This window comes from Cyprinodon tularosa, unplaced genomic scaffold, assembly GCF_016077235.1.
Source record: "Cyprinodon tularosa strain WSP-4 unplaced genomic scaffold, ASM1607723v1 ctg894, whole genome shotgun sequence".
Lineage (NCBI taxonomy): Eukaryota > Metazoa > Chordata > Actinopteri > Cyprinodontiformes > Cyprinodontidae > Cyprinodon > Cyprinodon tularosa.
This window is the reverse complement of record NW_024039667.1, coordinates 107,618-121,271: the sequence shown is the minus strand read 5'-3', so window position 1 is coordinate 121,271 and position 13,654 is coordinate 107,618. Positions and strand designations below refer to the sequence as shown.

The following is a 13,654-nucleotide window of genomic DNA, read 5'->3' as shown; positions in this document are numbered from 1 at the left end:
CATAAGCTTCTGTTTTTCTATCAGTCCTATTCTTGGACACCCCTAATGAGACCCTCGTCTTCATACAGAGAGAATCCCTGCATAATGTGTAGCTTTGTCCAGCTGCTTAAAGACAGAAACAGGCAGGCAGGGGTTAAACATGTAAAATTACTTGTAACAAAAAAAAATACATATCTTAGGGTTTTTTTTTTAATGCATAAACTGATGCTGGATGCCCCTAAAATATCTCTTAAGTGTGTTTATCTGTGAGAAGATGCCAAGTTCTGGTAAAATTAATTCAACATGATAGTTTTTTCACTGGAAAAACGTTCTAGAAATAAGTAAAAAAATATTATTGTATTTATCACTAATCTGAGTAGATGAATCAGAGTTTGCCAATGGAATTACATAGAGAATATGCAGTTGAAATAAGACAATGCAATCTTATTTTAAGTGTACATTTTCTTTTTACATAACAATGAAAACAGTGTGAAGTCAATGTATACAAAAAGATACATTAACAAAAAGATCAGATACGGCAAACCAAGCGTGACGTCTTGTATCGGTCCATCACTAATTGGTATTTATGAAAACCTGTCAGCAGAGGGAACCAGGAAGCACTAAAAATGTCTCTATTTGAAGGACTCCAGTAGATCATATCTAACCCACAAACCATTGTCTTCCAAATAGTCAAACACATTTGAAATATTCATCTCCATGCAGGAACTTTCCGAAACCTGTTATTAAAGCACTTATCAATAGGATGTCAGAAGATGCAAGAATTAAAAATAGCATCTAATTTATCTGTCAGCTGGACTCTTTGCTGAAGGCTTCAGATGTTTGACGTTTAAAAGAATTATAAAATGTCTGAGAGGGTAGAAAGTGAACCTCGCTCACCCTGGGGTTACATGACGGGTCTGACCGGTCGGATCAGTTTAAATTATCGGGACGTTGCAGTGATCTGGTGTTTCATGAGTAAACAGCATGAGGGAGTGAGAGATAACAGAGGAACAAATGAAATGACAGGACATATTGATACCGAATATTACCGAAAGATAAATGCAGAGAAAACGTGAGATCAATCTGAGGGGAACTTTTATCTTTAATAGGATTTTATAATGGTATTCTACAGCAGCAGTAATAAATAGACATATTAACTATGACCTTAAATTAAAGTAATCATCTTCTTTTCTCTTTAAAATTATAGGGAAAGCAAAACTAAAGTTAACACTATATACTTTTCTTTCTACTCAAGCAAAAAAAAAAGTATCCAACAAATTACTAGAGAAAATAAAAAAAGTATTTAGTAAAAAGGTTCCTGTAGTACTGAGTAACTTGGATCATAAATTCTGATTTAATGTTTAGAAATGATACAAATCAGACTGACAGGTTGTACAAGTTCTAGTATTAGAACTAAGACATGAAAAAGTAGTATTAGATTAAAATACATGAAAAATAAAAATATTACTTTACAACAAATTAATGCAGAACAATTTAGTTTCAAAATGCTTTTTTTTTTTCCAACATGGAACTTATTAAATCAACACAGGGAAATATGTATAGACACTGAAATCCTATTACTTAATCATATTCAGTTACTTTAACACAATTGTTTCATGTTAGCAGGATAAGAAATAAAACAACAGTAAATGCAAAAAGCGGTTGCATTATTTTTTCAGTGTGTGTTAGAACAGGCAAATTATTTCCACTGACAACTACTACTTTTTAGTTACAGCATACAGAGTAGCCAGAAACTTTACTCAAGAAATAAACTTCAGTTAAAAAGGTATATATATCAAGTCATCTCATCAGATTGGACTCCCTTGATGAGATGACCGGAGTCTGGTGCTATTGCTTGGTTGGATTGAAAACCTGCATCCACACGGCCCTTTCTGGAACCAGTTTGACACCCTGATCCAAATGGTCACTGGCAAACTGAATAGGGTGCTTGACATGTGCTAGTTTAAGCAGGGGAACCTTCCATGCTTTACATGATTTCAAACCATGACATCTTAGAGTATTACCAACAGTAACCATGGAAACCAGATGCTCCCGTGTAGTTCTGGGCTGATTTCCCACCTTCCCTAGAATTACTGAGACCCCATCAGGTGAGATCTTGCATGGAGCTTCAGTCCCAGGGTGATTGGCAGTCATGTTTCTTTCATTTTCTAATGATTGCTCCAACAGTGGATCTTTTTTATCCAAGCTGCTTTGCAATTTCCCCGTAGCCCTTCCCAGCCCTGTGAAAGCGTATGTACAATATTGTCTCTAGTGTCATTGGACAGCTCCTTTATTTTGGCCATGTTAGTAGATGAATTCTTACTGATTGTATGGGGTGGACAGGTGACTTTATGCAGCTAACGACCTCAAACAGGTGCATCTAATTTAGGATAATAAATGGAGTGGAGGTGGGCAGTGGAGGTTTTGAAGGTTGACTAACAGCTCTTTGAGGGTCAGAATTCTAGCTGATAGGTGTTCAAATACTTATTTGCAGCTGTGTCATGCAAATAAATAGTTAATAAATCATATATTGTGTTTTTTTAGATTATGTCTCTCATAGTGGACATACACCTACAATAACAATTTCAGACTCCATGATTTCTAAGTGGGAGGACTTTCAAAATAGCAGGATGTTCAAATACTTATTTAATACTATACTATATTTTCCTCACTCTCTCTCTCTCTTTAAGTATATATATATATATATATATGCAATATTTTTTCAAAAGCATGATCTAGGCAGTTAATAATCTATTACACTGTAAAATGCAAAATACAACTGAAGGGTTGTCGGTTGGAGCCCCAGGTCCAGCTTTCTTAGTGTCTTTGTGCCTTTGGGCAAGACACTTCACATGCATTGTCTACTGATGGTGGTCAGAGGGCCCGGTGGCACCTCACTTCTGCCAGTGAGCCTCAAGGCAGCTGTGGATACAATGTAGCTAGCCACCACACTGGAAAAACAATCTAGAAATAAGTAAAAATGTTTTAAATTAAGTGCATTTATCCTTAATTAGAGTCATTAAATTAGATAGTTTGCCAATGGATTGAGTTTTTTACTCTTAAAATAAGATACTTAGATATTATGCACTGGAAATAAGATAAGGCAATAGTGTTTTCTTATTTTAAATGTAAATTTGGTTCCATTGGCAAAATGACAGTTTTACCTCCTCAATTCAAGAGCAAATACACTTATTTTAAGAAAAAAAGACTTATCTAGATTTCAATTTTTTTCCAGTGTGAATAAGTCCTCTGACTTGAAAAAGTTTTATATGGGTACAGGCTTTTACCATAACTGTCTTAAAAATAAATCAATATTTTAAAAAGTGTATAATTACTTCACTTTATTTGCATGAATAAATTTAGTTTAAAGTAATCATGTGTTTTTCTCTGGGGTCACCGTTTTATTGCATTGTTGTTTTTTGGGCTGACATGTTTTGGCTAATGCAAACATCCATCCTCTAACAGGGTTCATTCACTGTATGTCATCAGTATTATATGTTTTATAGAACGTAGAAAAAGAACCAGACCTGGATGAAATCGATAAGAAACATCAATATAAGTTTCCTTTGTTGAATAGCGAACTTTAATCTGCAGTCCCTGAGAAGACAACATGCAAAACCCATTAAAAGAAATTCCAAAAAAGTTCAAAAACAATCCGCTGCACTTGGTTTGCAAGCTTAAAGTTTGAAGATGTTTTGCTTCCCATCCAGGATTGTCTGAATAAGCGCTGAGTTTGAATCTTAATATAGTAAATATAGTTTATAGAATTCAAACTCATTGCTAATTCTGAATATTTGAATTGAAAAAGCTTCCTGGATGGGAAGTCAAACGTCTTCAAACTTGGAAACCAAGTCCAATGGATTGTTTTTTACTTTATTGGAATGACTATGACCTCAATGACTGAGAATCTTCACCAGCAGATTCACAGAAAATTGTTGCATTAAAAAAGGGACTTTTCAAACCTAAAGAGTTTGAAAAGTCCTGAGAGAGACTGTATTACAAACAGTCAGCGCACGCTATTAAAAACTCATACAGATTTAGGAGATGACATAATTTTTTCTTATGCCATCTGTGAAACAAGATGGCATAAGGACTTTTTTAATCAAGACTTTTCAATCCCATATCACTTCCGATCTACTACCTTTACTTTAGGTGGATTTAAATAAGGATGTCGTGGATGATAAGAGGAAATCAGAAGCTGAGGCTGAAGTAGAGTCTTAAAAATACCTTTAACTTATTTTTCAAAGCTTAGATTTTTTCCATGTACCAAAATGTCTGAAAAATAGGTTTTACTTTGTGATAACAGGGTATTTTTTACGGTTTATACTTAATCACATCAGTTTAGAGAGAGCTGATAACAGAATGAGGAAAAGGTTAGGGGTGTGAATACTTTTTGGTAGCACTGCTTGCCCTACAGTCTGGTTTCTAAGGCGATTTGATTAAAATCTTTTTAGATATAGATTCAAATTAGGAATGTCCGGATAAGACATCAGAACGCGGATCTTACATACTTTTTTTGTTGTGTGGAATGTTAGAAAAAGCTTTGATTAAGTGATATTATTCAAACAGAGAACAATAGTCAATAACAACAGGAACAACTGACCCATTTATTATTAACCAACAGGTTACATAAACTTTAGACAGAAGAATTGTGTTTTTATCACCAGGTTTTATCACCTAGCAGCAGGCCGATATAATCCAGTGATCGTTTTTGTGAAAAATGTTGGATTAATATCTGATATTGGTATCTGATTGGTACACCTTTAGTTGAAATGTGTAATTTATTTTCCCATCTGAGCCTCTGCGCTGTTTAGCACATCAAAAGCGGCAGATGGCCGCTCACACTGAGCCTGGTTCTGCTGGAGGTTTCTTCCGGTTAAAAGGGGGTTTTTCCTCTCCACTGTCACTACAAGCATGCTTAGTGCGAGGGATTCCCTTCGAGTCAATGAGTTGATTCAATCAACTGGTTTTCCTTAGATAGAAAACTTTGAATCAATCTGATCTGGTTGAATTGTATCTGTAAAGTGCCTTGAGATGACATGTGATGTGAATATATATATATATATATATATATAAAATAAGCTGAAGTCTCTTATTAAGCAAGATTATAACTTAGACTTAGACAGATTTATTTTGCCATTTTGTATACACAAGTGTAAACAAAAAGAAATTTTGTTTAGAACAGTTTTCTAGACAATTGGATTTTTTAAAGTGCAGCCTCGATAAGGTAAGCAGCAGTGATATAAAAAAAACATTGTGATATTAATTCATTATAATAATGATAATGAGTATTCATTATAATACAGATTTATTGCATGGGTATTTATTTATATCAACATAAATGATTCATACTTTTACATTAGAAAAAAAAGTTAATCTCTCTTTTGATTTTGTGTCTTTCAGGATAAACACCTCTAAACAACAAAGAACCCATGATAAACAATCGTGTTTGTAGAGACTGTCATCACCCTTTTTGACCAGTAGATGGCACCGCTGAGCTTTGTAGCCTTTCGGTGTCACGTGACCGCCCGGGGCGCGCTCCGCTGTGCACCTGCACGCAGCAGGAGGAGGAGGAGGAGGGGGAGTGGAGTTTGGATGCTTCGGTGGAGCAGAGCGGGGCTGACCGTCTACAGTCGGTATCGGTTACAACTTCTTTCACCAAGTTTCTCCGGCGAACTGTTGGGATATCTAACAAGGAAAAAAAGATGGAGTCCTCCAAATCCTGGCTTGGTTTTCTGCTGCTGAGCTTCTTTCCAGGTAAGTTTCCATCCGAAACTGAGCGACTTTGAGGAATTTCTCATTTCAAACGGCAGCAGCGGCCAGCCAGCCGTTAGCCACCGACGGTTCAACTCTTCTCAGCCAGTTTCCCAGCGAATAACTTTAAGTGTTTTTAATTACTTTACCAAGTTGGTAAATAATGGTAACCGCGTTTCCTGTTAATTTGAATTAATTAAATGCCTCCGAGGGGAGAAACTGCGAGTCAAGGGTCGTTTAGTGAGCTAGCAAGGGAGGACACGGTGCTATGAAGAATAAAACAACTGCTTCAAAGTTAGTTTATTACACTGCAGAAAAACTAGGTCTGAAGAAATCATTTTTCTTAAAATAAGTCAATTTTTTGAGGATTTGAGAACTCAAATGAGACACTTTGCCTATTTAACCAAACAATTTACATTTAAAATAAGAAAAAAACAATTATATTGTCTCATTTCGAGTGCATATTATCTAATTATCTTATTTTAAGAGTAAAAAATTGGCAAATCATGTTATTTACCTTGTTAAAATTAAAGGTACATACACTTAATTTTTTTTTCAGTGTAATGGATATCTTCAGGTTTTTTTTAAAGAAAAACTTAGATTAATTAAAAGTCACAAAGAAAATAGAAATAGATTTATTTAATTTTATTCTCTAAAGTAGATAACCAGCATTTGAAATGAGAAGGAATTGGATTATTAATTTAGTCTTAATTTCTTGGCTGCCTTCCATTATTGAAATCTATTGATTGATGGTAGTAGGGGGGAAAAGCCATGGCTGTTTTATTTAATGTCAGAAATGTCTTTTGGTTTATCATACAAAAGCTTGATCCGCTTTTAAACCTGTGGCTGGAGGACTTCAAAGTGCTGTTTTTTTTAGTCTGCCATCTGCCAGCAGTTTTAACCCCCCCTCCTCTGTGTCTCTGCCCATTATCCAGCCTGAAATCCTGCCTTTCATATCAACTTAAATACACGTTTCCTCATGTTGGCAGATTTATTCCCCGGATGGTTTAAATGATTCAGAGTAAGAAATTCAGGATTTAAAACTTTAATCCAGTGTTTTTACCATAGACAGATTTGGATTGCTCTTAATGTTTTTTTAAGTGTATTGTTTTGTAAAACGTCTAATTTAGTTTTGTTAACGGTGAGATTTTTCAGTTTATAAAGTGGATATTTAATCAGAAAGACGTTTTTATCTTAATATTCCTTTTAATGTTTGACTCAACTGTCTTAATTGCTAAATAGACTTTATGGTATGGTATTGTTTGTCTACAAAAGAGGAACAATTTCATTGTTGTATTGTTTTAAAAATATTATGCAAAATCCAGTCTTCCCACCAAAAGTGAGCTTCAACGTGACTAAAGAGCAGATTAGACTTCTGCATCCGCACACATCAATTGTGGCCTGGGGCTGTTCGCCAATCAGTTTTGCTGGTTTACTTCTGCACCGCCGGTCTGGAATTTCTAGGACGCGCAGCAGTTTCCCGCCAAAGCACAAGGGGGCGCCTATTTGAGAACTCGCAAGAACTTGTGTGGCTGATCATGAGAACTTTGGCGGCACCGCTGGGTGTGTTTATCTTCCTAAACAACAATGGCGCATCTGCAAAATATCACGGAGACGGTTCTAGAGTTGCTAGACGTAGAAGAGGAACAGGTTCTCTTAAAGGAGTTGGCAAAAATACCAATTAACCTTTTGTCGTAGTTGTTCCTCGGTTTTTAAAAATGGCGCACCTCGGCACCGAATCGAGAAGGACGAACACACAGACAGCCGGAAAGGCATACCAAGGACAAATCACAGCTGCTTTTTGTCTGCGCGGGTTTGCGACCGTCCGATGTTTAGTAACAGTTTTTTTTATGCTTCAGAAGCATAAATTGGCATAAATTGGCCTTAATAATTCATAAAACAATACATCACAGATCTCTGGAGTATGTCCTCTAATGTTTTACTAGTTTTTATTCCTGTTTTAATTCAAATTCTGTTCAGCAAGGTATAATGAGTACTGCATGGATCCCAGGTTGATGTGGTAAGTTTGAGTAGATAACTGAATGCTTCAAATTTAGGCTGAAGTTAATCACATTGTGTTTTTTCCCTAATGCCTGCCGATCAAAAAAAAAAAAAAAAGAATTGGCAGCCTTTTTTTTTTTTTTGTTAAATACGGCCACCAAAATCTCTTCTCCGATTACTGGACTCTTCTATCTGGTTTCCAGCGTACATCTTTGATTGTAGAGACAATAAACAACAGGATAATATCTTTAATGTTTCATAAAGTTCATTGATTCTTTATTTTTAGACTCTGAACAAATCATTAGTCATTAGTGAGGGCGTGTCTTTTGTTTGCTGGAATTTAAACTGAAACTACCAAACCACTCCTCCCTCTGAGATGAATAGAGTGAAACATCAGCCACCCGCTTGTGTTTTGGCTTCAGTCACTGATGCATCATGGTACTTACTCAACTATCATTAGATGTTTTTTGTGTTTTTTTGCTGGGAAGCTGCAGAGCTTCTGAGAATAGATCTAAATTCCAGTGGCCTAAATGAAATGCAGGAGGGCTTTGCTTTGGATCTTCTAGCTCATCTCTTTCTGCAAAGATCCAGGTTATTGTGTGCAACATGGTGTTGTGTTGAGTTCTGCCTTTGTCTCCGGATTCACATTGTTGTGTACACGCTAGTTTGGCCTCATTACCATCTTAATGGCACTGTGGTCTCGTTATTTGAGCTCTGTTCCACTTCGCCAGACAAGAACAGTAACTGTAGGACTTGTAGCATTCTTCTATCTGGGCTTGGAAATAAATGGTCTTGTGCAGAGCTCTCTTTATTGGCTGAACAAAAACTGGGATATTTCTGCTCTATTTTCCTTTCCCTATTCAGAAGAAACATGTTGACTAAAGTAATCTAGACAGAACCCTAACCCTAACCCATGTATATAAATGTACTTTTTATCAGACCATATTGTCCCAAAAAGTTAGAAAATTTTCAACAAAAAAAAAAAAATCTTAATCTGTCTTAGAATCTTTGTTTTTTTCCCCGTTATCTTATGCAGGCCAGTTAGTTATATGTCAGCTTGTACACCTAAATTCAGCCAATCAAGTATCAATGGTCATCTGTCAATTAAATTACTTTCCCATTGAGTTCTTTCAAACAAAAGTAACAAAAGTAATTTCCCTCTGGGATTATTAAAGTATTTCTGATTCTGATTCCCAGTGTTCACGGAGATGGACGTCTGTGTCTTCAGCAGGCGTAGAGCTAACAGAACTGCCAGCGTTGCGAGGCAAGGGCTCAAACATGTACGGGAGTGAGAATTACGCCCAGGAGCAAATGGATAAAAATAGACCAGAGGAAAACAAAAAACATGAATCTATTCTCTGGCGGACGTGTCGATGCATCGGGCCGTCAGCTGTTGGATCAATGGATCGATACAAAACGATTATATTTATACCCCTATCTCGCATTGGGTTCACTTTCCCCTGTGTTTTTTATTTATCGCTAAACTGTGAGAAGTCTTTTATTTTTGATTTGACATTATTAGACTTTAGCAGAACATGTATTAATAAAAACTATAATAGGTCTTCTTTAATAAAACGCCACCTCTATTACACACACTGTGTTGTTTCCTGACTTTTAAATGAAAAAGCTTCCTGGATGGGAAGTGAAACGTCTTCAAACTTGGAAACAAAGTCCAGTGGATTTTTTTTTTTTTTTTTAAGTATTTTGGAATACCTATGACCTTGAAGACTGAGAATACTCACCAGCATGTATTTGAGCTGATCTGAAGGAGATTGAGAGATTTCTGGAAACTCAAGTTTATATCATTAACATAAACTCCAATGTTGCGGGCATCGCATGGACCCCAAATCATTCCAGTCAATGTGCACACTGAGTCATGGTACAGGTCCCACTACAGAGGTGATTGAGATCAATGTAGTTTCTCTAGAAAAACAAAATTTTTTGATGGTCTTGGCAGCAAGCTCCCGAATTTAACACGCTAATCAGGAAAAGAGGGAACCAGACAGAAAAAAGTCACGGTGAACTTCAGAATAAAATCAGCCCACCAATCCTAACTTGAGTAGTGACAGCGAGACAGCAAGACTGAAACAGGGGGGCTACAAGATGGTTGAAAAGGGAGATTTTTGTGCACTGATAAGTTATTATTGGCTCCAATTGTTTAACGTCATGTTAGCTGGTATCAACGAGGGTTCATGCCATCCAGAGGCATGAGAGCTAGACCGATGCATTCAATTCAGTTTATTTATATAGAGTCAATTCACAGCACATGTCATCTCAAGGCACTTTACAGAGCCGATTCAATCAAATCTTCCATCAGCTGGCCAATATTTTTGGCTGATAATAGCATTTTTTCTATCATCTATATCGTCTGATACTTGCATGTGTTTTCGAACTCATTAGATCACTCAGATTAAATGGAGCGCGTGCATTGCTGCTCCCTCCATTAGCCATCTGTTGTTAATGTTTGTTTGATTTGCTAATCAATGATTCTTTATTATTCAGATTAGTTCTACATGTGCTATCAGTGTCATTTTTATCATATGAATAGAAGGAGAATTGATATTGGCTTCGAAAAATATCGAAAGCACTGCACCGTACTGGTCGATCTCTAGTTGAGAGTAAAATGGGATTCTGATGCTGTTTTCAGGAAGATGGTAAAGAAAACAACTGATCAGTGATGTGAGCTAAATGTTTACCACGTCAGAAATCTACAAATGTTTCCATCTTCTCTTTAGCACATTTACTCTTTAGCACAGTTTCTTTGTTTTCCATCTAACTTTTCTATGGTGATACGTCAAAATGTGCTTAAGAAAACATAGATGAAACAGTGTCCTATGAGCTCCTGCCATCTGCTTGGATCTAATGACTTTGGCAGTAATTATGATGCTTATCCACTCAGTTTTACTTAGTCCTCTGCCTACAACAGCTTATGCTCAGTCTGCTAAAATGTTAAGAGTTTTATTGTATGAAGATATTTAGTTTCCAATATCCAGCAAATTCAGGTTACTAATTGGTTTTCTCATGGCAGCATTTTGCATGAAGATAAAAGCATTGTTTTTTTTTTTACGTGGAGGTACTAACAGAGGTGATCCCTGCTGTGTGGAACTAATGAGCAAAATCACAGCAGGTTGAGGTCAGCCGGGAGCAAATAACCTACAGATAGCTCAGAGCTGTTATAACCTGCTTCAGATTACAAGGGAAAGGCTGTCGTCTGTCTGACTTTAGTGATGTTTCACCTAAAATGTTCTGGGTAGTTTATAGCTGCACGGTTTGTACGTAGAGAAAAATTTGTAACAAAACTTGAGAAAGTGTTTAAAATATGGTTTTGAGAGCAACTTTGCTGTTTCTCTGATTTTTTTTTTTCAACTTTTTTTTTCATTTTTGCAAAAACAATACATTTACATTTTTTATTTCAGATTTCATTTCAAGATTTTGTTTTACAGTATCATATCTTAACTTTTTATCAAATGTTTGAGTTTGTTTAACTAATAGCATTCTTTTCAAATGTATTTCCTGGGGGCAGACTTTCCTCTGGATTGAGGTGCAAAGATAGTTTAGTAAACTAGCCAGCGGCAAAAATCATTTTTGCCTGCAAGTGGTCTAACCTCGATCAATGCCCCAGGCCCCTAGAACTGGCGGGCCAATCACAACGCAGAGATTTGTTTTGAATTTTTGCATTCAAAGCGGGCGGGGTTTTCAGGGTTGACGACAAAGCTGCGTGCAGCAGCTGGTCGTTCTGCGGGGGCAACTGCTTCCACCTCATTTTCAATCCACCTTCAATAAGTTGGCAGATATCTTTCCAATCTATTCAACACTTTTGTAAAAGCTCGACAGGCTCGATTGGATTTCCCCGATGTAATCGAAACGTTTACTCCAACTTTCTGTAACCTTTCTGCCACTGTCAACGGTTGATTTGAACTTTGGAAAGGTTGTGAACAGTGGTGTAGAACACCGGCTACTCGCATGTCTTTTTTGCACAAACGACAGCAATAGTCCAACTCCATGATCTTATTGCTATCCACTGCTTACCACGTCACAGTCAGTTGCGCTCATTGGTCAGAGCGTTGGCCAAAAGGCACAGACATGGTTTAAAAAACAGCGGGTTGTTCTCATCAGCAATATTCCGATGTCTTATTCATTGGAGCCAGACTAAATTACACATTTAATCTCACATTTAGTCTGGTTTATCAGGCTAGAACAAAGACACGTTTCTATTGGTCTGCTGGACGCTGGTAACATTTTATTATTTGGCTTGGACAGAAGAGAATGTGATCTATTAATGCAATTTTTCTACAAAACAGACATTTGTAAAAATAAAATCTGTAAAAACATTTATTGCAAAAGTAAAATATTAAAATAGGCAGTTTAAAAAGAAAATACAAAATGTGTGAAAGTTACACTCAAAAGCATTTTTTATTAAAACCTATTAAAGTTCTATTTCTGAATTGCATTTTTTTATTTTAATTTACAAAATGGAGCAGAGTTCGCTCCATCCAGGCCGTCTGCACAGCTCACTGGGTTCTTTGCAGTTTAGTAGTTAGTGGGAGATCTTCACTGAGGAAATCCTCCCCTGTCAGCAGTTTTCTCTATGCCTCCCCCCCACACACACTCCTCTAGATTAAACTTAAAACATTATTTCTATTTGAGAACCCACTGTGACTGTGGATCAGATCAGCTGAGAAACGCTTTAGAAAAGAATGAAGGCACAGTGGGAATGAGAGCAGCCTCAGAGCAAAGCTACCTGATGAGCCTAAAACCGGCGGCCTGGCCAAGAACTGGTTGCTTGGTTACTAAAAGAAAACAAAAGGAGTGGACGTGAGTCTGAGTGCTCCAGTTGCTTAAGAAAGCTCCCCTCCCCCTTCTTTTGCTGATAGGTTCTTTTACAGCTGATAAGGCTCTTATATGAATTTAAAGAATTTCTTTAGAGACCTTCAAAGAGTAAAATGTCTTTCAAACCTCAGCTTTTGTTTCCTTTTAATATTTGCTGCATTTTTCCATGATAGAATAACTCATAGAAACGTCAGCTGGAGACACAAAGGACTGAATTTGAGCCTTTGTCGTCTGTAATAAGGAGAGGTCACATTCACCTTTCATGCCGAGCCTCCTGTTGGCTCCAACATGTTGCTCAAACAGCTTCACCTCCAGCCAAACACCCTCTCCACCCAGAGCCCCCTGTCCTTGAGTGAAACAGGGACGTAGAGAATCGGATTACTCTCCAGGGACAGTGGCCTGTCCTCTACCATCGGATGATGGGGGACAACCGCACATGAATATTCACAGCCTGGGAGACGTTAATATTTTAACATGCCACCGTTGTCCAAGCCGTGCCCCGGACTCTCCTCACCTATGCGGACGCGTTAAAAGCAGAGCTTTGCCACATTACCCCACGTCTCTTCTCCCCTCCATTTTATATCTGGATTACTGAATGAACAAATTACTGCCTGCTGCAGCTTCAGGGAAAGTGATTAATAGCAGGGCTTGTTTTGAAGTGCATCTAGTTTGTATTCAAGGAGCATTCCCTCTTTACAGGTGGAGAGTAAAACCGCTTTGTGAGGCTGCTGCTGAAGGATGAGATATCACCCTCATTTTGCTTTAACCCCACGGTCACAAAGTCAGTCTTAGAATGACAGATGGGTCAAGGTTGTGCTTTAGAGCTGTCTTGCTCCTAAAGCCTAGCGCCAGTTACTGAACGGCTACCTGTATGTTCTGACGTTGCATTTGAATTCATTTGCATGGCTGTGTTCAGAACCTGCCGGGTGTTTGTGTCCTGGAGCCTCAGATACTAGCTAGCCGCCATGTTTTTAGGGGTCAGTATGATTCTGGCAAAGAGTGTTTGCTCTCCCTGCCTGCTGAGTTATTGTGTTTGACCTCTTGCTGAAGCTTAGTGATGTTTAGTTCCCAATAATGCACAGAAAAACAG

General features: G+C 37.4%; 1 protein-coding gene across 1 annotated transcript in view; it reads left to right on the top strand.

The window, feature by feature from the left end:
• The first annotated feature begins 5,544 nt into the window (after positions 1 to 5,544).
• cxadr (CXADR Ig-like cell adhesion molecule) overlaps positions 5,545 to 13,654 on the top strand; it is a 67,695-nt gene continuing 59,585 nt past the window's right edge. The window contains exon 1 of the mRNA XM_038273863.1: positions 5,545 to 5,736. Coding sequence (XP_038129791.1) covers positions 5,685 to 5,736 — 52 coding nt within the window. The 5' untranslated portion in view covers positions 5,545 to 5,684. The remainder of the gene's footprint in view (positions 5,737 to 13,654) is intronic.